The 25,646-nt window shown below is 40.6% G+C and overlaps 1 protein-coding gene across 1 annotated transcript in view; it reads right to left on the bottom strand.

The window, feature by feature from the left end:
• Positions 1-755: 755 nt before the first annotated feature.
• Positions 756-25,646, bottom strand: part of ttn.2 (titin, tandem duplicate 2) — a 170,151-nt gene continuing 145,260 nt past the window's right edge. Inside the window, exons 204-236 of the mRNA XM_016445616.1 lie at positions 25,272-25,568; positions 24,573-25,160; positions 24,176-24,478; positions 23,486-24,070; positions 22,892-23,191; positions 22,474-22,776; positions 22,046-22,351; positions 20,186-21,952; positions 19,748-20,041; positions 19,387-19,665; positions 19,002-19,301; positions 16,844-18,910; positions 16,426-16,728; positions 16,027-16,332; positions 15,649-15,939; positions 15,263-15,562; positions 14,872-15,177; positions 14,484-14,786; positions 14,087-14,368; positions 13,381-13,974; positions 12,973-13,263; positions 12,587-12,886; positions 12,191-12,493; positions 11,805-12,107; positions 11,114-11,698; positions 10,702-11,007; positions 10,297-10,596; positions 9,631-10,206; positions 9,216-9,521; positions 8,489-9,082; positions 2,598-8,315; positions 2,188-2,484; positions 756-2,090 (exon numbers count right to left, since the gene is read on the bottom strand). Of these exons, the coding sequence (XP_016301102.1) occupies positions 1,792-2,090; positions 2,188-2,484; positions 2,598-8,315; positions 8,489-9,082; positions 9,216-9,521; positions 9,631-10,206; positions 10,297-10,596; positions 10,702-11,007; positions 11,114-11,698; positions 11,805-12,107; positions 12,191-12,493; positions 12,587-12,886; positions 12,973-13,263; positions 13,381-13,974; positions 14,087-14,368; positions 14,484-14,786; positions 14,872-15,177; positions 15,263-15,562; positions 15,649-15,939; positions 16,027-16,332; positions 16,426-16,728; positions 16,844-18,910; positions 19,002-19,301; positions 19,387-19,665; positions 19,748-20,041; positions 20,186-21,952; positions 22,046-22,351; positions 22,474-22,776; positions 22,892-23,191; positions 23,486-24,070; positions 24,176-24,478; positions 24,573-25,160; positions 25,272-25,568 (20,252 nt within the window). The 3' untranslated portion in view covers positions 756-1,791. The remainder of the gene's footprint in view (positions 2,091-2,187; positions 2,485-2,597; positions 8,316-8,488; positions 9,083-9,215; positions 9,522-9,630; positions 10,207-10,296; positions 10,597-10,701; positions 11,008-11,113; positions 11,699-11,804; positions 12,108-12,190; positions 12,494-12,586; positions 12,887-12,972; positions 13,264-13,380; positions 13,975-14,086; positions 14,369-14,483; positions 14,787-14,871; positions 15,178-15,262; positions 15,563-15,648; positions 15,940-16,026; positions 16,333-16,425; positions 16,729-16,843; positions 18,911-19,001; positions 19,302-19,386; positions 19,666-19,747; positions 20,042-20,185; positions 21,953-22,045; positions 22,352-22,473; positions 22,777-22,891; positions 23,192-23,485; positions 24,071-24,175; positions 24,479-24,572; positions 25,161-25,271; positions 25,569-25,646) is intronic.

The following is a 25,646-nucleotide window of genomic DNA, read 5'->3' as shown; positions in this document are numbered from 1 at the left end:
TGGCACATCAACTGCCTGGAGATGCTGGCCGTATTTCGAGCTTTGAAGCACTTCTTCCCGGACCTATGAGATCGCCATGTGCTAGTGCGCACCGACAACGCAGCGGTGGTCTCTTACATCAACGACCAGGGAGGTCTGCGCTGACGCCGTTTGTACAAACTAGCGTACCAGATCCTTGTGTGGTCCCAGGGCAAACTTCTCTCGCTGAGAGCAGTTTACATCACTGGGCATCTCAATTTGGGAGCAGACATCCTATCAAGGCAGGGGCCGAGGCCCGGGGAATGGAGGCTTCACCCCAGGGGCGTTCCCCTAGCGTTTTCCGACGCAGCGTCTCGTTCCCTCGAGGAACCAGGGTTACATACGTAACCCGAGACGTTATCCATTATTCAGTGAGTCCAATCTTTCTCCCTACCCTCTTTAACTCACATCCTCTCTCTCCTAAGCTTAAAGTGTGCTGTTATTATAATAACAATAATAATAATAATAATAATAATAATAAAAAGGCCCTGACTGTGTCAGGCATTACTGATTGCCTGGTGAATAAATCTATTCCCTACATATATACATGCTTACTTGTTGGAGTCTCTGTCATGCCTCAATCCTATTCCACCTCTCTCAAAACTACTTTACTGTCTATACTCCACTTTCCTAATAAAATAAGGACAAACAGATTGAAAAAATAACAAAAGATTAAATAAATCATTGTGCCATAATTAATTGACACACTGAGACCACAGAATAAAGACAAGACCAAATTTAGTGCTGAGAACATGCTTTATTGAATCATTAATACTCAAGGAGGTTGCATATATAGATAATACTACAATTCTACATAAAATCAAACCAAAGTGCAGGGCATTTAGATACTAAACCATTTCTTTCCCATTGCACAGCAGGTGGAGTTGCTGTGGCACACTTTCTTGATGTTTGCCCAACAACTGACAAGGTGAATTCTAAAGCTAACACACAAACACACAATGCTTCAAAGCAATCCTCCAAGAGGAGGCTCTGCTTCTGCAAGGAAGTACAAGATATACTTTCCTTATTGGCCAGGAGATGTTCATTTTGAAAGTGTATTCAAGCAGTCCCTTGCCAGAAACAGAGCACATTAAACATTTTTGCTCATAAAGTGCAGGCCGCTCGCACCTTGAGCTTGTCATTAAAATGGTGGTATGACATAGTCAGTCTAAACACAAGGCCTAGTCGCCCTGCTTACATGAGGGTAACATGCAAACAGCACTCAAGGCCTTATGTTCAAGTAACAATGCATAAGAGTATGCTTATAATATCACTGCATGTGTAAACATGCAGGTATAACTTAGTCTCTTAGATTTAGTGTTAACGTCAACAGGGAGCCTTCTCTACCTGTTGAGGCAATCTTAAGACTTCAACTTATTGTTGAGGCACAGAGTTTAGTTTCAGGTTTATCAAGGTATTCGTTCCATGTGAAACTTTCTCCTGATAAACATTTAGTTCCATTTGTTTCAGTTAATATTGTTATAAATAACAATTCATACATTTTCCATAACCGTTAAATTCGGCTATATACATTATGTACATGTCACAGAAAAATGGATCAAAATCCTAAGTCATAATTATCCAATATGGCATATTTTATAATAACTTTAGACTTTAGTCTAGATTGGCATAAATTAATGTCAAGTTTGGTATAAAAATAGTTTATATTTACAGGAACAGATATCCAGGTATTTATCAAGACTTTTTCTCCCCTCATTTAATAAATACAAAAGTTGCTTAATAAAGGAAGGGGTGGGGGTAGAAATTATGGCTTTACTTTGATCGAATGCTGATGGTAACAGTTGCCATGTCAGATCCATGCTCATTGGACAGTTTGAGTGTGTATGTCCCAGCATCACTCTCTTTCACACCAGTGATGATGAGTGTGGTTAGGTCCTCTGTTGTCTCGATATGGAACCTACTGCTTTCTTCCTCGCCAGGCAGTTTCTTTCCACCACGTGACCACTCAATACGAGGTGCTGGCTCTCCAGAGAAAGCACAGGCCACTGTTAGAACCTTTCCAGTTTCGATGCTGATATCTTCAGGAAGAGCTTCAATTCTTGGAGCTAAGCCTATGAAATAAATGTATTTAAAATGATATTCATCCATATTACAACATTATTTAAAAAATTGGTATGTATGATTGGTTTTAATCAAATTGATCCTTACCTTGAGCACTGTGGAGGGCTGCTCTAACTGAAGATTCTTCAACATGTGAATGACTTGACATTATACTACTTGAGCTCATTGCATATACTGACTCCGATGTCATAGAGGACATGCTAGACATTGACATAGTTTCAAATTTCATCTCAGCCATTGAAGAACTGCTGAAGGATGCCTCTTGGATTGTGCTCTCCATTTGGATGGATTTAGAAGAAAAGCTTTCATGCATACTGCTAACAGCTGCACTGTCCCTTTTAAGAATCATTTCGCTTCCCCCACGTATTTGGGATGACATGGATTCTGGGAAAAAAATTATAAATAAATAAATAAAGCTTTTACATAAAGCACTGGCACTAAGAAGAATGGACATCAAGATTTTAAATGGATGAGAATTTATGCAAAAGGACATGTACCTTGAACTGCCATTTGTGTAGCCACGAATGCATTTACTTTTGTGTAGATTGCTTGGAACACTTGACCAACAAAAGAGAATGATGTTCTTGACACTGCTCCTCCTTCACTTATGATATCACAGGAGTATTCCCCTTGGTCACTCTGTGAAACATCAGATATATAGAGACAGCAAGTTCCATCTGCAGATGAATGAATCTGAAACCGACTACTTTGACTCAGTTTTCTGCTATCCTTGTACCACACAACTTCTCTTACTGAGCTCTCTGCAACAAAGATCATCTTAATTTTGTCTTCATAAGCTTCAGCTTCGAGTTGCTGAATGATCTTTGGTGGTGCTTCCTTTGAGGGGGTTGGGGATTTCACTGTAAGTGGAGATTTAACTCTTTTAGGTGACATGATCGGCTCAGGAGATTTGACTGTTGGTGGGGATTTGGCTCTCTGAGGTTCAGGAGACTTAAGTCCTGTAGGGGATTTAACTCTCAGAGGGGATGCAACCGGCTCAGGAGACTTAATTGGAGGTGGGGATTTTACCCTGGGAGGTGAAGCTATAGGCTCAGGAGACTTCAGAGCTGTTGGAGACTTTACTCTTTGAGGGGTGGTTGGTTCAGGAGACTTAATAGGAGGTGGAGACTTTACCCTCTGAAGATAGGCAGCTGGCTCTGGTGACTTCAATTTCAATGGGGATTTGACACCCTCTGGAGATTTAATTTGAGGTTCAGGAGATTTAACACCAGTGGGTTCTGGTGATTTAATTTGGGGTTCTGGAGACTTCACTGAGGGAACAGGAGACTTTACCGAAGGCTCTGGAGACTTTACCGATGGCACTGGTGATTTCACAGAGGGCTCTGGGGACTTTACTGATGGCACTGGGGATTTCACAGAGGGCTCTGGAGACTTTACTGATGGCACTGGAGATGCAACTGATGGCTCTGGAGATTTAACTGATGGCACTGGAGATGTCACTGAGGGTTCTGGTGGCTTCACTTGTGTAGGTATACCTTCCTCTTTAATTATTTGTTTATGAATAGTTAAGGTAAACCTTGCCTCTTGCTTTCCTTCTGAATTTTCTACAACTACAGTGTAACTGCCTTCATCTGAATACACAACTGATGAAATTTCAAATGTAGACTTATATTGTGTTGTAGACACATGGAAACGGTGCGAAGAGACAATTGTTCTTCCCTCATGCATCCATGTGACACTTGGTGCTGGCTCTCCATCAATATCACAGACAAATCGTGCTGAGTCACCCTCAGATACAGTCAGAGACTGTGGTTTTGTGAGTATTTTGGCTGAAAGAGTAGCTTTCACTTTCTTTACTGAAACTTCAGATGTTGTTTCTGATTCTTTTATCTTTGATGTTGTATGCCTGTCAGAGGATGAATATGAAGCTGATGATAGGTATTCGGCGGATGCATATCTAATTGGAGATGATGCAAGCTTCTGCGATTCATACTTTTCAAAGGCAGAAACTTCACATCTCTCTGTCAATTTAGTTTTGGTTTCTTTGATCTCCAAGTGAGTTCTTGAGGCAGAGGAAGCTCTGATTGTTGTTGAATGATAACAATCAGTTTTTGTTATATCAGGTACAAATGGTGTTGGAGCCTCTTCATCTCGACGTCTTGAAGAGTATGTAGTAAATGCTCCACCTGAAACATCAAGAGTTCCATAGTCTGATGCCTCACCCTTTGAATTTGTGCAGACGACACGGTATGTGCCACTGTCCTCTTCCTGACAGTCATTAATCTGAAGAGACAGGACTCCACTCATATTTGTGAACTGGTATTTGCTGCTCTCTTGTATTTGTTGTCCATTATGGAACCACTGGATATCAGCATCTGGCTTTGATTGAACATTCAATGTGAATTTAGTGTTTTGTCCACATGGAACACGGTGAGAACGCATTCTTACTGTGATACGTGGAGTATGGTCAAGACTGAAGGGCTGTTGTGTCACAACCTGGTACTTGCGCTCAGATTTGAGAGCTGCTTTTCTTGCTTCATATCTAGACATGATGTCAAATCTTGCAGACCTTTCAAATCTAGAGGAGGATCTGGAAGATCTTCTCTCAGTTGACACAGGACTTGGTGATCGAGGACGTGTCCTCTCAGGGGTGGGTGATCTTCTTTCAATAATTTCAACTTCAGCCTCTGTTGAGATGCGGGCACGAGGTTGTCTGATGAGTTCAGAGACAGGACGCATCAGTTCAATATATGTTGGAGACAATGATCTCCTCCTCCTCATGAAATATGAAATGGGAGGAGGAGAGCCCCGAGCTTGCTCAGTTGTTGTTACATGTTTTGTCTCTACGCGTCTCACTTCAGCTTTGTGAACAGGTCTGGATGAAGCATGATGCAGTGCAGACAGCTCAAAGCGGACGGGGCTTCCACTGGGTGGGGAGGCAGAGAAGCCAAGTTCAAGTTCTTCTTCAAGCTCTTGCCTTTCTTTTTCAGTTCTCTTCATTGTCAGATAGTCCTCACCCTCGAGGAGCTCCTCATCTGAAAGATCTCCTAGTGAGCGTCTTCTCAGTCTGAATGATGCCTCTGACTCAGGGGATGGTGATCTTCTTGCTGGTCGAACAGTTTCTAAATCATCTAGTGTAAGTTTAGGAATGCGCCACTTTGGTCTGTACTGGTCAGTTATTCTAGGCAGTGGCATGACATAAAATTGCTCCCATCTGGAAAGACGAATACGCCTCTGTCTCTTCTGGACAATTCTTTCCATTCTCTCAGGAATCTCATACTGGTCACGTAGTTTCTTGTACCATTTCATGTCAGATAGGGGCACAAAGTGTTTGATCAACTTATCTTCACTGAGAACAGTTGGATCATATGCACGAGCTTCAGGGATTTCATAAGGCATACGTATCTTCTTCTCTTCCTCTTTTATTTTCTTTAGTTCTTGATCCTCTTTAACAGAGATGTCAAACTCACCCTGCACATTTTTGGTGCTGAATGCAGGTTTATATAATTCAGCAGCTTCCTTCAAAGCTTCCTGTGCTACAGGGTTAAGTGTAACAACCTCTGCTGTTGAGAACTGTTGTGCTATTTTCAGTGTCTTTTCTATTTGGTTCCTTACATACGTCTGCCTCTCTTCCTCACTCTTGAACTCCCTCCTTGTGTATGTTAGGCGTTCAACTTTGAGAGAAGCTTGACAACTTGCTGATCCAGCTGTATTTGTTGCAGTGACTCTGTATGTGCCTGAATCCTCTATGAGGGTTTCTCTGATATGTAGAACATGATGTTCTACATCCTCTTGAATGACTTCAACTTGTGGTCTGAACTCAAGAGGTTTCCCATTTTTCTCCCATTTCAGAGTTGGAGCAGGGGTTCCTGATACTCTTAAGTCAAAGCGGACGCTTTGACCCTCAACACACTCAATATTAGCTAAGAGACGTTTGAACATTGGTCTCATATTGTCCTCAGCAACAACATGTGGTGTTACAGTGAGACGGGCCTTGCAACTGTCCTCACCAAACTTGTTGTTTGCTACAACAGTGTATTCAGCATCATCACTGAGATCAACATCGTGTATCATGAGTTGATAAAGACCCTTGTCACTTGTGAATGTGTATTTTGTAGGATCTGGTTTGATCCTGTGCCCGGCCTTTAACCATGTTACACTTGGCTCTGGATGGACTGTAATTGTTACACCAAAGCGCACATCTTCACCAATGTATGCTGCACGGTTGTACAATGGCAAAGTAAACTCTGGAGGCCTCTGCAAAATTTTTGTTTTGTCAATTCTACGCCTTGGTTTCTTGAGCGAGCGTCCCAGATAGTATTCTCGGTAGGACCTAACTGTCTCAACAAACAACTCAGCATATGCACTATCCTCCCTATCTTCACAGACAACCTTGCATCTATAAAATCCATCGTCACATTCTTCAATGTCTTTAACATAGATGCTAGCAACTCCATTAGCATAACTGATTTCATATTTGTGGCTTGCAGTCAGTTTGCGGGAACCAAAGTACCAGGTCACTTCGGTGTTTCTGTTGTAGTTCTCAATGCAGCACACAAACCTGATATGTCCTCCCTCTTCAGCAGAGCAATGCATGACAGGACCCGCTCTCAAGCCTTGTTCAGGATGTCCAACTTTCACTCTGCCAATGGAAACATTTCTCTGGTTTCTGTAGCCACCACCATAGGCAACACGTGCTGCTGAAATAACAGTGCTCCATTCCTTTTTCACCAGTGATTGGTAGTATCTTCTGTGTCTCAAAGTCTTGATGACCTTTGAACTAACATATTCCAATTTCATCTTGAGCCAAGGGTGCTCCAAAGCTTCAGAGGCAGTCATACGTAGCTTGCGGTCTTTAGTCAACAGTCTGTCGACAAAGTCCATACCTTCAAGGCTGGTCTCTTTAAAGGCTTCACTGTCAAACACATACTCTGCACTTGAAATGTGCTCAACCATTTTCTGGTGTGATTCAGCAGCAAATGGATTAAGTCCACTAAGGAGGACATATGCAAGAACACCTACAGACCACATGTCAGTGGCAGTGGTGACAAAATCACTGTTGTGGATTTCAGGTGCACAGTACTCAGGGGCAGTAAACTGAATCCTGATGTTTTCTCCAGGTGTAAGCAACCTTGCTTGACCCATATCAATGATCTTGATTGTATTGCTCTTCCTAGTAGAATAAACAATGTTATCAGGTCTGATATCAAAATGACAGTAGTTGTGACTGTGCAAGAACTTAAGGGCTCCACACACTTGTCTCATATACCGAACAATTTCTTGCTCTGTGAGGTCAAAGTTAGTACCAAGACGCTCAAAGATGTCCATACCAGATATGAATTCATAGATAAGGACGTATTCTTCCAGGCTATCAAAGGATTCATGAAGATAAACAATGTTTTTATGTCTTGCAATATTGAGTGTCTCAATTTCTCTTGCAACCAGTTCTCGATCAGCACCTTTAACTTTGATGGATTTTGCCAAGAATGTCTTCTTGGAGCTAATTTCCACACAGCGATGTACAATTCCAAACTGTCCATTTCGTGCAAGTTCCTCAGAGACTGTGTACAGAGATGGCAAAAGTTTAACTTTTGAATGTGGTGCCTCCTCCTTTGTAATCTCTCTTGTTTCATCCACTTCCTCATCATAGTTTCGAATTGCTAACTTGTCTTCTTTTGTTGTCACAGGATCAGTTGGCACAGATGGACCACTCAAGCCGAAATGGTTTTCTGCAATCACACGGAACTGGCATTTTGTTTTGCCAAAGAGACTCATCACGGTGTATTCGGTCTCAGATGTCTGAGCAACACGAATCCATCTGTCTCCAGTGGTAGGGCACTTTTCTATAATGTAATTGATAATTTCACTTCCACCATCATTTCCAGGACTCCAAGTGAGGGTGAGTGTATCTCTGCCAATATCACTGACTTTAACATCTTTTGGTGGATCAGGGACATCAGCAACAGCAAGTTCAACTGTCTGTTTATCCACACCAAATCGATTTTTGGCACAAATGATGTAGTAGCCAGAATCCTTCCTTTGTACTCCCTTTAGGAACACCAGGGAGGTGAAAGATCTTGTGATAATTACTTGATGGTAAGCTGTATTATTAATCATCTCTTGTCCCTTTTGCCAAGTCACAACAGGATCAGGTTTGCCACTAATGGGAATCTTGATGGTAACCACTTCACCACGAATGGCATGAACAGCTCCCATGCCTTGGAGATGTAATGGCAAGTGAATCTTGGCAGGAACTAGAAAATAATAAAATAAATAAAAAATAAAAAACAATCATAAGACAAAAGAGAAGTGCTGCAGGATTATAACACAGCAGTGCTGCAGGATTAAAAAATATACAGATATTGCTTTTAGAAAAGTGCTCAGGTTGAATAGACTTTGTTCAAAACAAACAATTAGAAATACTTACCCTCAACCTCCAGGTTCATACTTTTTGAGATTGATCCAAGCTGATTAGTAGCTCTAATTTGGTAAACAGCTGCATCATTCTCATCAGCATTGCTGATAACAATTTGGAAGTAACCTCCCTTGAATTCTTGGACCTTTGTTTTCTCTCCATCAGGTAAAATTTCTTTGCCGTTCTTGTACCATTTAACCACTGGCTTGGGATGTCCGATAACCTTTGTGACAAATGTTGCAGTTGCCCTGTATTTGACACACATGTCTCTCAATTCTTCCTTGAAGAATGGGGCACGGAGAGCTGTATCTGATTTTGGAATGACTGGTTCTGAAATCTCACTCCAGTCACTCTCTCCACCAATATTTTCACATTTGACACGGAATTCATATTCAAAACCTTCAAGAAGGCCTTTAACAGTGTAAGATGTCTCATGGATTTCTTCTGTAGTAACTGCAATCCATTTGTTCTGTTTTTTCTCTCTTTTTTCAAGGTAATAGTTCTTAATTTTGGCACCTCCATCACTGGATGGTGCTTTCCAAGAAACAACACATGAATCCTTTGTTACAGAAGAAACAAATGGCTTTTGCGGGACTCCAGGTTTCTCTGTTTTAGGAAATAAAGAGGAATACATTTGATAGATAAATTAATAAATAGATTTGACAATGTATATTTTGCTTATTTATTTAAAAAAAAAAAAATTTTAGACTGTTCAAGAGCACTAATCCATGAAACTTACCAAATGGACTCTTGATAATGACAACAGATGGAATCTCAAGAGGTTCACTTATTCCATACTGATTCTGTGCAGAAACCCGGAAGTAATATCCAGCACTCTCAATAAGGTTTGGAACACGGCATGTGGTTCCTGAGATAGCTGATGACACAAGATGCCATTGTTCACCCTCTTTTGCTTCACTTTTCTCTACAATGTAATTCGTGATCATTGATCCACCATCATCCTTGGGTGGTTTCCAGCTAATGATCACAGAACTCTTCAAGAGAGCATCAACAACAATTGGTCCTTCAGGTATTACAGGTTTATCTGGAAAGACAGGGACAGTATTTGTTACATTTTCCAACATATTTTCATGGAAAGCATGTCTATTGCCAGTAAGGTATTTATCTTTTATTAAAAACAGGCTTCAATTTACCTTGGATTTCAACACGAAGAACAGTATCCACTGTGCCAAATTTGTTGCTCATTTGCACTTTATATCTTCCAGCATTTGTCTTACGCTGGACATTTCTGATAACTAAGTGAGTGTAACTTTCTGTGTTTTCAATTATGACATTCTCAGATGGATTGAGAGGCTTCTTGCCATAGAACCACATGATTTGTGGAATAGGGCGACCAATGTAAACGACATGGAGACGTAGGCTTCTTCCACAACCTGCATAGTATTTCTCCTTCAATGGGAATCCAGGATGGAATTGTGGTGCAGCCTGCAACAGGAGCTTGCCACTGGTCTCAATTTCACCTGCCTCATTGATAGCTCTGCATGTGTACAAGCCTTCATCTTCTTGCTCATCTGTGAATACTGTTAGAGAGTGATTTCGTCCATCAGAGCTCATCTTGTACTTTCGGCTCTGGATCAACTCCTTTCCATATCTATACCATTTGATTTCAGGAAGAGGTCTTCCAATAATTTGGCATGCCATTGTTCCAGATTCTCCTAGTTTAGTGCTAATTTCTTTGATTTCCTCTTTCAGGCATGGAGCCTCTCCGACTAGAGGATAAATTGAACATGTTAGTCACTTTGCATACTTTGTGAATGTTGGTGTCAGAAAAAAATCGAAGTAACATTTTATTAACTTACCACTCAGTTTGGTTTTAATGCCCATTGCTGTTCTTCTTGGTCTACTTAGTCCAGCTTCATTTTCAGCAAGCATTCTGAACTCGTACTCTGTAGCTTCCATGAGTCCTCCCATGGTAAACTGTCTGTCCTTTGAACGCTCTTTGTTGCATTTCTTCCAGGCACTTTCACCTGCTTGCCTGTATTCAATCCAGTACCCAAGGATCTCTTTTCCACCATCAGATTCAGGACGTAACCAGTGAATGGTTATGCTGTCCTTGGTTATAGAGATGATGTCAATCTCACCGGGTTGGCCTGGCTTATCTGTTGAAAACAGAGAATAGTTTAAGCATGTAAAAGTACTTTGTATACTTTTTCTTAAGGCAAATTATTAACTTGTTTGGAAGGGAGAGGGGGAGGGTTACATACCAAATGGATCTTTGCACACAACTGACTCGGATACAGGTCCAGGCTCACTTTGACCAACATCATTTTGAGCAATCACACGGAACTGGTACTCTGCATCAGGGATGAGACCAGTGAGAGTATACATTGTCGTTGTGATATGAGTCTTGTTATGACGCACCCACTTCTCAGTGGAAACCTCTCTTCTCTCAACATAGTATCCAGTTACACGAGATCCACCATCATCCTTTGGCCTTGACCAGGATAGGCCAACCGTGGTCTTTGTAACATCCATGATTTCTGGAGGGAAACTAGGAGGTTCTGGTGGACCTTTATGCAAAACAAACAACACAATATAATAATTATTGTTATTTACAATAATTTAAAAGGGGTTATTAAGAAAGATGTTAAAAATAGCAATCATAAAAATGCTTACAAAGAGGAGTCTTTGGTGTAACAGATTCGTCAGATTTCAGGGATTTGCTTATGCCAAATTGGTTCTCTGCTGTAACCTTGAAGTGATATTCAACATTTTCCTTCAGTCCCTTGACCACAAGGGATGTATCGACCACACGTGAGTCAACAGTATACCAAGCTGCTTTAGGCACCTCTCGCCTCTCCACAATGTAACCAAAGATATCAGAGCCTCCATCATCTGAGGGTGGTCTCCAGCTCACTCTGACTGAACGTGCCTGAATATCATCAAATTCAAGAGGACCCTCAGGTGGATCTGGGCGCCCAATAACTTTAACCTTAATATAGACAGCCTTCTTTCCACATTTGTTTTCCAACACAAGGTCATAGGTGCCAGTGTCGTCTCTGTGGGCTTCCTTAATCACAAGCTCAGTACGTTCTTCACTGGTTGCAATCATAGCTCTGTGAGAATTGTCACGACCTTCCTTTGTCCACTTGCATGTTGGGAAGGGTTTGCCCTTGATGGGCACAGATAGCCTGATGACACCACCTTGTCTGACAACATAGCCTTCCTGGTAGATTTTATCCAGCTCAAAATCAGGATATTCTGAAAACAAAATACAGTTTTTACAAAACAAATATGTACTGCCATATACATATATGACAGAATGATATATATATTCTTATTCTCATTATTATGTATTTAATCTTACCAAGCATTTCTGTAACTTTGACCACTCCTGGAATCTCAGCTGGTTCTCCAGCTCCACCAGCATTACATGCCATCACACGGAACTTGTATTCAGCTCCCTGAGGCATGTGTGTCAGAGTGTATTCACAAATCTTTGTTGGTGTTGTGTTGCATTTTGTCCATTCAACCTGGTCAACCTTCTGCATCTCAATTAGATAGCCAGTTATAGCGGCACCTCCCTCTTCCTCCGGAGGACACCAAGCAAGTGAAACTGATGTTCTCGTGGTATCTGTGACTCTTGGGTTCAGTGGAATACCAGGGGGCTCTGTTTAAGAGGAAAATTGAACACATTGGTCATGTTTGTTCTACTGACAATTTGATTTACTTATATATATCCTTCGTACATACCGATAGGATCCATTGCAATAGTTGGTTTAGAGTTTGCACTTGGTTTTCCAGAGCCTCTAGAGTTGATTGCTGTAACTCTATATTCATATTCAAGACCCTCTATAAGTCCTGTGGCTCTGTATCTTGTCATGGTCACTGTATTCTTATTTATACAAATCCATCTGTCAGATCCAGCCTCTTTTCGCTCAATGATGTAGCCAGCAATAGTAGAACCACCATTATCCTCGGGTGGTGACCAAGTAAGTGTCATGCCATCATGAGACATATCAAGTATTTCAGGTGTGCTGGGTGCTCCAGGTACAGCTAGAAAAGAAAGAGATGAATTCAATACATTTATTTTTTAAATAAATTAAATCTAAATAGATATAGAAAACATCAGAGGTAGAAAAAACATACTTTTGGCACTCTTGCACTCAACAACTTCAGATTGCAAGAACCCGCCAATACCAAAACGATTTGTTGCAGCAACACGGAATACATATTCAGTTCCTTCCGCGAGTCTTGTAAATTTGAACATGGGTCTTGTGACAGATTCAGACACTGGCATCCATCCAGGTCGATGCGCATCCCGCTGCTCAACAATGTAACCACTGACATTCGCACCTCCATCTTTCAGTGGTGGTTCCCAGCTGCAGGTCACTGATGTGGCATCAACCTCATCAATTTTCATAGGCCCAACAGGTACTCCAGGTTTGTCTAGGGATGAAATACATTTGGTAAATTTCAAAAACACTTTATATGTAGCTACAAAAAACTGTAGGGAAAAGTAAATTGTTTCTCACCAAGAATGATAACTTTGATGACCTCAGTTGCTGTTCCAGTGACATTTTTCACTTCAAGAGTGTAGTCACCAGTATCATCAATTGTGGTTTCACGGACTGTCAGCTTAGTAAATTTAGCAGTTGTCTCAATCTTGATGCGGTCAAGCTTGTCCTTCATCTTGACTCCACCAAAGAACCATGAACACACTGGTGCAGGTCTACCTTTAATGGGAATGTTGAGCACAATTGGCTTACCAGCTGGCACATTGACAATCTTTTGTGGGATGCCAGTCAAGTCAATCTTTGGCATGACTGTAATGAAAAGAGAAATAACAATAATGAAAGTTTGAAACAAACAATAAATAATATAAAACATTTATTAATTACTGCTTTCCTCATATTATACAGTAGTTTTTAATGATATCTTACCTTTCTGTTCCTGTATTGTTACAGGTGTCATGAGATCTCTGGGCTCACTGACACCTCTGCTATTTTCAGCTCTGATTCTGAAGAGATATTGCTCATTTTCATTCAGTGAGACAATTGTGTGCTGTAGCACAGATGGTTTTGCACTAGCGACATTCATCCAGCGGTCACTTTCAGTTTTGCAGGCTTCAATAACATAGCCAGAAAGTCTGCTGCCACCATCATGAAGTGGTTTTTCCCATCCAAGAATGACAGTAGATTTTGTGGTATCAATTACATACAGATCTTGAGGAACAGATGGAACTTCACAAACCAATACTGGATCAGTAATTTCACAAGGTTCTCCAATACCATATATGTTCTCAGGCAATACCCTAAAGAAGTACTGTGTTCCTTCTTCCAGTCCAGTGATTCTGTATAATGTCTTCTTGCATTCTGTTGTAACTGTTTTGTAAGATTTCATTGAAGCTTCACGCTTCTCAATTATGTAGTTGTTGATGTGAGCACCTCCATCAACAGTAGGCACATCCCATGTGATTACAACAGACTCTTTTGTGTAATCTTTAACATTTACTGCACCACATGGTCCAGGAGTATCTACAAGATAATTTTTAAACAGATTTAAGCTTGTGTTGCTCTAAGTTACATATGGTTTATTTAATTTTAGTGAATGCACAGTATTCATTATTAATTGCAGAAATGTACTCACCATAAACCTTGACAAGAATAGTAACTATTTTCTTGCCAGATGGATTTTCTGCCTCAATTGTGTATTTTCCAGCATCGTAACGATGAACCTTCTCAACTATTAAAGTTGTAGTGTTTTCTGTAGTATCTATGATTCCACGGGATTGTAGGTCAATTCCAGGCTTTCTCCAGGCAACAACTGGTGCAGGTCTTCCAGTTGTAGTTACATGAAGACGTAAAGTGTTGCCAGCCCTGATGCAAACAGTCTTCTTCAGTTCGTCAGGTAGCTCAATATCAGGAATTTCTGAGAGCATAGCAATAACAAATTTCATTCATTAAATCCACATCAAAAAACAGGTCTTTAGGACCTTTAATAGCTTGATGGTGGCTAACTAACTAGACTTTTTAAAAAATCTTACCGACTCTTTCTGAAGGTGCAGCCTCAATACTGCCTTCACTGAACTCTCCAGTACCCATAGCATTGACTGCAGCCACTCTGAAGCTGTACTTTTTGTTACTTGCCAGACCAGCTACTGTGTACTGAGTACTTGTCAGTATCTTCTGTGTGGCTCTATACCATTGCTCTGTTCCCTCCTCCAGAATTTCAACAACATAGCCTGTGACATCGGATCCACCATCATACATTGGTCGTGTCCATGTTATACTAATACTGTGCTTTGTGGTGTCTGTAACACGAGGAACTGATGGTGGAGCTGGGGTATCTGTAAAATTAGAAGGCAGGTTAGGCATGTTACTATTTTTCTGTGTTTAAGATTTTATTAAGGTATACAGGTCAGTGTTACTTACATGTTGGGTCTTTACAGTGAGCGTACTGAGATGCATCACTTGGAACACTGGTGCCAGCAGCATTGACAGCTGCAACACGGAACTGATAATCACTACCCTCAAGGAGACCAGTGATTTTGAGGCGTGTATCATAAATGGTGTAGGTTTTGTTCACTCTTGTCCATCTAACACTACTCTTCTCACGTTTATCCACAAGGTAGTTTTTGATTTCACTTCCGCCATCACTCTCTGGCTTCAGCCACTCAATAATGACATGTTCTTTTCCAACAGCAGTAATCTCTGGTGCTTCCGGAGGTGATGGAACAGCTATAATGTAAATTACAAACACATATTAATACATTATCCTTGTTACTGTAGGTAAACTATAATTATTAATGGGAAACATACTTACTGTAAGCATTTCTTGCAATCACTGGTTCAGACTCTAAGGGTACACCAGGCCCATACTTATTTACACCTCTGACACGGAAAATGTACTCATTGTTCTTGATCAGTTTTGTGCTGACACAAGACAGAGCCTTGCATTCAGCTTCCATGATGACCCAGTTGAGTCTGCTGGTCTCACGTCTTTCAACAATATAGTGAGTGACACGATCTCCACCATCCTCCATTGGCATCTTCCAGGAAACTGTGCATTTCTCTTCTGTGACCCTGCTAATTGTTATTGTACCCTCAGGTGGACCAGGTGTATCTTAAATATAAAAGATTTTCTCATGAAATATACAGCCAATAAAAGGTATTTTGAATGAAACAGTATGTGATTTATTCCATTCTTACCAAGTACTTTAACATTGACAGCAGCTGTTTTGATTCCACTTGCATTCTTCACGGTAAGGATGTATCTTCCAGTATCATTTCTATTACATGACTTAATGATTGCCATCGCTCTTGTACTTGTGTATGTCAGTGAGTATTTCTCTCCGAGTTCCAGCTCCCTGTCACCCTTGGCCCAAAAAACCTTAGGCTCTGGTTTTCCACCAACAGCAGCATCAAGAACCAGGTCTGATTCTGCTCTAATAGTGATCGTCTCACCCACAAGTTTACTATCCAGCTCAGCCTTTGGCGGTGCTGAAATAAATAAATAAAATGCATTAACATATTCATAACAGTAGATATGTGTGTCTAAATATGCATCAATTAAGCAAACCATCTTACTATATTCATCTTTGCATGTGATAAGTCCTGTTGATTCAGATGGCATGCTGTGGACTCCAGCACCATTTCTGGCAATAACACGGAATTCATACTGCTCTCCCTCACTGAGTGATGTAATAGTAAAGAAGTTTTCTGTGATTGTAGTGTAGTTGCACTTCAACCAACGAGCTTCTTCATTATCACTTAATGCCTTGCGTTCAACCACATATCCAACAATCTTGCTGCCACCATCATTGAATGGTATAGACCATCTAATAGACACTGATGTCTTGGTTACATCATAAACCTCTGGTTTGCCAGGTGGATCTGAAAATGCAGACAAAAACACTTGATTAATATTAATTATCATGAATAAAAGCAATACATATGAATGACAGTAGAAAGTAACAAAAAACCTACCAACTGGATTTAGAGCCAGTACTGGTCTTGATGGTTCACTTGCTTTACTCAAACCAGCGATGTTCATTGCATATACTCTGAACTGATACTCGAGGCCCTCAATAAGGTTAGAGACCTTGTAGTGACACTCAAGGCAAGGAATCTTGTTCTCCCTCACCCACAGAATGGTATTACGCTCCTTTTTCTCAATCCAGTATCCAGTTACTTGGCTTCCACCATCATGATATGGCACATCCCAGCGGATAGAAATTGCATTAGCAGACACTGAAACTACATCTGGGCGAGTTGGTGGGCTTGGTGAGACTGAAAACAGAAATGTAACACTTATCAGATTGAAAATAACAAAAATAAATACAGCAGTGTTCATGCTCTATTTCATCAAATCAATAAAAAGTTGTATAAAATATTAAATACTCACTGAATGGATGCTCAGCAACAATAGCTTGAGATTCAATAGACTTGCTAACACCAAACTTGTTCTCAGCACAGACTCTGAAAGTGTACTCCATGTACTTTGTGAGATGAGTTACTTTGATGGTGGTCCGTTTCACACTTGAATTCACAACCTGCCATTTTGTGGAGCCAGACTCACGTTTCTCAACAATATAATTGGTTATGTCTGTTCCACCATCATCTGCAGGTTCTCCCCAAGTCAATACACAGGATTCTGATGATATTCCTGAAATTTCAACAGGTCCAGTTGGTGGGACTGGTCTACCAATGACATTGACAGTGACAGTGAATGTTTTTGATCCGGCTACATTTTCAAGTGTGAGATAGTACTTTCCACTGTCGCCTCTCTTGGCATCCTTAACCAGTAGAGTTGTTCTGTCTTTAGAAATCTTAATCGACACTCTGTCTGTTTCTTTAAGTTTCATTTCTTCAAGCTTCCATGTTACCTTGGGGGCTGGTCTGCCACTGATTGGAATATCAATTGCAAAGGAATTTCCAGTTTTGCAAGTGATGAGCTGTTTATCTATGCCACTGAGATCCGCTGTTGGCTCTATACGTGGCTCCTTTATAATGACAGAGGCTAGGGCATCTCGTGGCTGACTAATGCCAGCATCATTCTGAGCCTTAACACGGAACTCATATTCTGTGTTCTCAACCAAGCCTTCAAGAACCATTTTTAAAGATTTGGTTTGACCACCTATAACCCAGTGATCAGAACCCTTCTTTCTAGTCTCAACAATGTATCTAGTAATGCGGCTTCCACCATCATGCTCAGGCTTCATCCATACTAAACTGGCTGTTGAGGATGTAGTATCAATGACATCCAGTCGCTTAGGAGGTGCAGGTTCTTCTGTGGCTATAATAGGTTCCATCATTTCAAATGGCTCACCTTTGCCATACTGATTTTCAGCAATAACCCGGAAGAAATATGCTACACCAATATCAAGGTTGGCCACTCTTAATATTTGACGTGTACACTTTTCACTGACCTCTTGCCAACTTAACCGACTTGCCTCTCGCTTTTCAACAATGTAGTGATGAACACGTGCACCTCCATCATTGGATGGTGCATCCCACATGAGTGTCAGAGCACCTCTTGTTACATCCTTGAATGAGAGAGGTCCAGGAGGGCCAGGTGTGTCCAACACTTTGACTGTTAATGTAATGGCTTTACGACCACTGTTGTTTTCAAGAGAGAGTGTATACTTGCCAGCATCATACCTGGTGCAATTTTCAATTGTCAAAGTGCTGAATGTGTCTGTGGTATTAATATCCACCATTACACCAAGATCTCTGTCTGCCTTTGTCCATGTGGCAAGTGGGGCTGGTTTTCCACAGAAGGGAATATGAAGTGTAACTGTTCCGCTGCTCTTCACAACATGTGTCTGCTTGAAGTTTGCATCTATATCAATTTCAGGTGAGGTCAGTCTATCAACTGCTTGAACTACATTTGGAGTCTCAGAGAATTCTCCCTTGCCAGCACCATTGACTGCACACACACGGAATTTATATTCTTCACCAGGTTCTAACTCTGTTACTGCGTAATGTGTGTGGATGCAAGTCTGGTTGTTGACTCTGTGCCATTCCTCAAGGCTTGCCTTGCACATCTCAATAATGTAACCAATGATTTCCATACCACCATCAAACACTGGTTTGGTCCATTCCAAGGTAACAGACATCTTGGTGGAATCAATGACCTTCACCAGAGTTGGAGCACTGGGGGCACTTGTTGGTTCTCTGCATTTGAACAATCTGGATGTACCACTTGCAGGTCCAATTCCAGCACCATTTTCAGCCATAACATGGAATTCATATTCATTTCCTTCTGTAAGGTTTGTTACTCTATGCCTAAGCTCAGATATTGGTCTCTTTGCAGAAACCTTCACCCATCTTAAGCTCTTCTTTTCTCGTCTTTCAAGAATGTATTGCTTAATCTCATTTCCACCATCATGTCTTGGTCTTGTCCAGCATAGAGTGATACTGTTTCCTGTCACATGGGTGCAGTCAGGTGTTCCAGGAGCATCTGGTACCGCTGTGAGATATCAAAAATGTGTTAAAGTACAAAAAAATAACAGGTACTAAATTAACAAATGATTGGATCAAGAACAAATATTTTTACTTACTGTATTGCATCTGAGCAATGACTGGCTCAGACTCTAGTGGCTTGCCCACACCAAATTTATTGGCAGCAGATACACGGAACTGATATTCATTGCCTTTAATCAGTTTTGTGGCATTAAAGGAGCAGGCTTCACACTTGGATGTTACAAGTGCCCAAGAAATTCTGGAAGTCTCACGCTTCTCAATTACATAATTAGTGATAGGTGCACAACCATCATTTTCAGGTGGGCTCCACCAAAGAGTTGCTTTCTCTGCAGATATATTTGTGAAGCGGAGCGGGCCCTCAGGTGGTCCAGGGGTATCTGAATAACACAGAGTGAAAATAAGCAATGACCAAATCCAGAACAGCTTTATTAAAACTGAGTCAAAACTGATTTTAGATCATACCTTGTACTCTGACAAGAACATCCACTTTTGTTGTGCCTGAACTGTTCTTGGCCTCAACTGTGTAGATACCACGGTCATTGCGGTCAGCATCACTGATGAACAGTGAGCTTGATCCAATAACAGTTGTGATGTCAACCAGCATTTTATCAACTTCCTTTCCATCTTTATACCATGTGACTTGAGGTACAGGGCGTCCACTTATACTGCAGTTGAGTTTAATATTTTCTCCTGCCTTGATGGCGAGGGTCTTCTCAGCTTCAAACTGAATCTCAGGGATAACTGAAAAGAAAAAAAAGTTTGATTATTTAACATATTTAATATAGAACAATATCTATTGAATGATGCCTTTGTATGTACATACCACTTTCATCCTTGGTCATGATGTAGCCAGATGACTGAGAAGGTGGACTAACTGTTCCGACAGCATTCCTGGCAATTACCCTAAATTCAAAGCGATCACCAGCAGCAAGACCTGTTACAGTAAACTGACATTCGCTGATGTCAATGAAATTGCATCTCAACCAACGTGCTCTTCCTTGACGCCTTTCAACACTGTATGCCACAATCCTACTGCCTCCATCACGCTTCGGTGGTTCCCACTGAAGTGTTACAGAGTCTCTTGTAACATCAATGCAGTTAGGTGTGCCTGGAGGATCTAAAGAAGAAAAAAAAGATATTTTGAAGAAAAGAAGGAATTTTGGCAAAAAAGGTGAATACTGTAGAGCAATTAAAACCATAAGCATAAAAAAAAAAGATTATCATAGACGAATATGACCATAAAGACAATACTAAGACTTACCAACAGGGGAGATTGCCAGTTTGTGCTTGCTCTGTTCACTGACTGGACTCATTCCAGCATTGTTTTGTGCATAAACTCTGAATGAATACTCCAGACCTTCAATAAGTCCAATGACTCTGTATTCTCTTCCAGAGATAACACTGGAATTCACTTTCATCCACAATAAGCTGTTCCTGTCTTTTTTCTCAAGATGGTATCCAGTGATTGGAGAACCGCCATCAAATCCTGGGGCTTCCCACTGAACAGTCATGCCATCACTTGTAACATTGAATACTACAGGTTTTCCTGGTGAACCTGGTGGCTTGTATTGGTGTTGAGCAACCACATCTAATGAGGTTAGAGGCTCGCTCATTCCATATTTGTTCTCTGCACGCACCCTAAATTGGTATTCAGTACCCTTAACCAAATTTGGTATCTTGAATGTGGTCCTGACCACACTAGAGCAAATTATCTTCCATGCTGCTTGAGATTTCTCTCGCTTTTCTACACTATAGCAGGTGATCTCGCCTCCACCGTTGTCCTGGGGTTCATCCCATGAGATGATAATACTCTGGGCTTTAATTTCATCAAAACGAATTGGACCTATAGGCTGAGAGGGTGGCCCAAGTGTAATGACTTTAATGTCAAAGAAGTTCTTGACAAGTTTACTATCAAGGACCAAGGTGTATTTTCCTGCATTCTCCTTTCTTGCATTTCTTACAATGAGACTTGCCTTGTTCTCTGTTTGCCTGAAACGAACTTGTTCACTTTCCTTGAGTGGCACGTCATCTTTCATCCACTGAATCGTTGGTTTAGGTTTACCCTTGTAGGGCAAATCAATATTCACATTTTGTCCAATGCGAACACTTAATTCTGAATTAGGATAGTCAATAAGGTTTGCCTCAGGTGGTATAAGGAGTTCCTTTACAGTGATGGGTCCAATTTGAGAGAAGTCACTGCGACCCTTCTCATTTTTTGCGAATACTCTAAAGTAAACTTCTGAAAGTTCTTTAAGGTGTGTTACCTCATACTGGCAACGCCTGCACGTACCACCAATGCTCCAAGCTTCCTCTTCCTTTGTTTTCTTCTCAATAATGTACTCAGAAATGTGACTGCCACCATCATGATCAGGCTTTGTCCACGCCAACCATACAGATGTATTAGTTGAGTCCACCAGTACAAGGTCTTTTACAGCACCAGGCATCTCGGTTGCTCTTACAGGCTGTGCAGTCTCACAAGGATCACCAACACCATATTCATTTTCAGCAGAAACACGGAAGAAATAGTAAATTTCTTCAGACAGACCATCAACCCTGTAGGTTGTATTGGCACATTCATTTGTCACAATGGTGAATGCCTTCATTTTAGCATCCTTCTTTTCAACAACGTAGTTTGTGATTGGAGAGCCACCATCTATATAGGGTGGTTCCCAGCTCAAAGTGAGTTTACCTCGTGTCACATTCTTCACTATCAACCTATTACAAGCAGATGGTGTGTCTAATACTTTAACAGACACTGTGATGGTTTTTGGCTCTCCAACCCCATTTTCAATTTCAAGAAGATATTTGCCAGTGTCATCCCTTGTGACCTTTGGAATTATGAGTGTAGTTGAGTATTCTGTGTTTCTGATGGCATATCTTGCATCACCACTAATGTTTTTGTCTCCCTTTCTCCATGTTACATTTGGAGCAGGTCTACCCTTAAGAGGGATTACAATCTCCACATCTCTACCAGCCTTTGCTATGTACTGAGTTGACATTGAGATGTCAAGATCCACATCCGCCTCCTCTGTTAAAATTAAGGAGAAACATATTTGATCAGATTCACAGTATCATAATTAAATAATTTCTTTATTGTTTTAGACAGTTAGAAAATACAAACCCAGAATATCTTTGGCTTGCATTGGCTGCACCATCTCAATTGAACGTCCAGTTCCAACACAATTAACAGCAGAGACACGGAAGAAGTAGTACACTCCAGGTTTCAAGTGGGACACTACAAACTCAGTTGTTCTTACTTCTCCTTTAGAACTTATAGTGCCCCATTCGGTCTCATCTGCCATTCTTTGTTCAACAACATAACTTGTAATTTCGCTGCCACCATCATAGACAGGCTTGACCCATCCAAGGGTAATAGATGTCTTTGTTGAATCAACAACTCTGAGCTTGGTTGGCTCACTTGGTGGATCTAAAATAACAATTAAGAGTATATAACAAATTCTGTTTTAAATATCAATGCACACTTTGCACAAATGTATATCCACATTCTGGAAAATAAAGCAATGAAAAGAAATCACAAAATAAGCTCACCAATTGGGTCATAAGCTTTGTAAAAGATGGACACATCAGAATATGGGCCTGCTCCAGCTTTGTTGATTGCACAGACACGATACTGAAATTCATTTCCTTCTGTGAGGTTGTTGACTTTCTGTCTGGTATCACGAATTGGATCTTTAATAACCTTGAACCACTGTAGACTTTTCTTCTCCCTCTTCTCTAAGTAATATCCATCAATGTCACTGCCACCATCTAAACTTGGTCTTTCCCATACCACAGTCATTGTTGACCTGGTAATCATAGTGACTTGGGGTTTAGAAGGCCGACTAGGAGGAACTATGGGGGAAAAATGAAGCATTAAATTACATTAGATAACATATTTAATAATAATAATAATAATAATAATAATAATAATAATAAAAACATTGTTATTACTAAAAATTCTCCTTACCAAAGGAATTCTGTGCAATTACTGGTCTAGATTCCAGAGGATCTCCAACTCCATATTTGTTTACACCACGAACACGGAATATGTATTCATTGCCCTTAATTAGCCTTGGGACTGTGACAATGCAGTCTTCTAGTTTTTCTGAGATAATGGACCACAAAATTCTGCTTGTTTCACGTTTCTCCACAAAGTAGTGGGTAACCATTGCTCCACCTTCATCAGCTGGAGGATCCCACATGATAGTCATAGTATCTGCTGTGACTTTCTTGAACTGTATCTCTCCATCAGGGGGTCCTGGCTTGTCTAATGAAAGTGAGCAAACATTCAACCAAAATTGTTCAAATTAGGGCTAATTAATGCATCACACATGTATTTGTATAGCTGTGTTCATGATACATATTGTTTCAAACAAGCTTTACAAAAAAATTATGTTTCTACAATTAAGAGTGATCCATTATCAGAGGTGACTGTGACCATGTGGCAGAAAACTGTTAGTTAGTTAACATCACATATTAATTTAAGCAGAAGCAATGAACACATTAAAGCAATTATTACATGATGTGGATGAGGTATTCAGTAATAAACTTTGCAACATACCTTGGACAAGTACTCTGACAGCAGCATATGCTGAGCCTAAAGAGTTCTTGATCTTGAGTTCATATGTTCCACTATTCAAACGGCTGGCTTCCCTGATTGAGATGCATGCAGACACAGTGGTGTTGGAAATGGAAATCTGAGCTCCAGACTCAAGCTCTTTTCCATCCTTGTACCATTCAATTGTTGGTTGAGGTTTAGCAATAATACCAATTTTAAGCTGAACTGTAGCACCTGCTTTATATTTCACAACATCAAGATATTCTGGAGGAAGTTCAATCTCAGGGGCACCATATGTATCCACACATGTGACTGGTCCAACAGTTGCTGATGGGTTACTAATGGAGCCAACTGCATTCTTAGCCATGACCCGGAATTCATAAGATTCATTCTGAGTCAAACCTGATACAGTAAACTTTGTGTCAGTAACATTTGTCAAATTAGCTTTTGACCATCTGCCTTTTGGACCATTTTTCCTCTCAATCAAATATCCAGTAATTTTACTTCCTCCATCATATGAGGGTTTCTCCCAGGAAAGGCTAATGGAACTCTTTGTGATATCAGTGACTCTAAGGTTGTTTGGAGATTCTGTGGGGAAAAAACAGTGGCAATTAATGTTAATGTTTCCATTGGATTAAACAAAAAGAAAACTACAATTATCAATACTAATGGATTAAGCACATGTATGCTTACCACAAGCATCAATTGCAAGCACAGGATCTGAGGGCTTGCTAACTGGACCAATGCCAGCAGCATTTTCAGCTGCAACCTTGAACTCATAGATCAGACCAGCATTCACGTTTGATACTTTGAAGTGTGTAGCACGGATAACAGTTGTGTTAACTTTCTGCCAAAGAATGCTGTTTCTGTCTTTCATCTGAAGGTGATATCCAAAGACATGGCTTCCACCATCTGAACATGGCTCCTTCCAGTTAACAGTAATACTTTCCTTTGTTACAGCTGATACCCATGGTTGTGAAGGTGCCACAGGGAGTGCTGAAATTAAATAGAACAGGTTTTCATAAATGCGCATAGATAGATTTGTATTTACCAATTTGTAGCTTATGCTGTAGAGATGAATTTTACTCACTGTATGGAAGACTGACTGTAACAGTTGGTGAATCAATGTGGTCACTGATGCCAAAACGATTCTCAGCCCTGATTCTAAACTGGTACTCAACTCCATTAATCAGCTTCATGATCTTGATTGTGCACCGTGCAACAGCAGATGAGACTTCTATCCAGTTTGCAGTAGTGGTCTCACGTTTGAAAACAATGTAGTTGGTGATTGGGCTACCACCATCATAAGCAGGAGGCAACCATTTTAGACTGACACTGTCTTCTGTGACATCACACATTTCAACAGGACCAACTGGTGGGCTTGGTCTGTCAAGGACCACAATATTCACAAAAGACTTTGTGGTTCCACTGGAGTTGGAGGCCGTGATATCATATCTGCCTGCGTCTGAAGCAACACTTTCACGCAAAGAAATTATAAGGGAGTCAGTTGTCACATCAGAGTTGAATCTCATGGTTGACTTTAGAACCTGTCCATCCTTAGATAGGGATACTTTTGGTAGTGGTTTACCAGTGAGGGGGATCTCAATCTTGAGATTTGAACCTGCCTTAACATAGGCAGTGTTGTGTTGGAAGTCCTTCATGTTAATTTCAGGTGCCTCTGTTGATTAAAGAAAGCAATAAGAATATATAATAATTTAACATCAGGTAAAACTAATCAATCAAACATTGTGTATGTTTAAAAATAAAACATCATTAATAAATAACTTGCCCAGCTGATCTTTTACAAGCACAGGTAAAACCATGTCCTTGGGGTCACTAAGTCCAGCATGGTTTTCAGCCCGAACTCTGAAGTAGTATTCAGCATTTTCTCTCAATCCATAGACAACAAAGTGAGTTGATTTGGTAGAACCACACTTTATCCATTTTTGTTGTCCTTTTTCAAGAGCCTCAACCAGGTAATTTGTAATTCTGCTACCTCCGTCATGTTCTGGTTTAAGCCATGCTAGTGAGACACTGTCTTTTGTGACATCAGTGACTCCAAGCTTGGGTGGTGGACTTGGTTTTTCTAAAAATTAAAAGTATCACATAAGCAAAAAATATGTATCAAAGATTTGAATTAATCAAATAAATGTGCTACAGAAAA

Source organism: Sinocyclocheilus anshuiensis, unplaced genomic scaffold (genome assembly GCF_001515605.1).
Source record: "Sinocyclocheilus anshuiensis isolate Anshui unplaced genomic scaffold, SAMN03320099.WGS_v1.1 scaffold179, whole genome shotgun sequence".
Classification (NCBI taxonomy): Eukaryota; Metazoa; Chordata; class Actinopteri; order Cypriniformes; family Cyprinidae; genus Sinocyclocheilus; species Sinocyclocheilus anshuiensis.
This window is presented reverse-complemented; position numbering and strand designations above follow the sequence as displayed.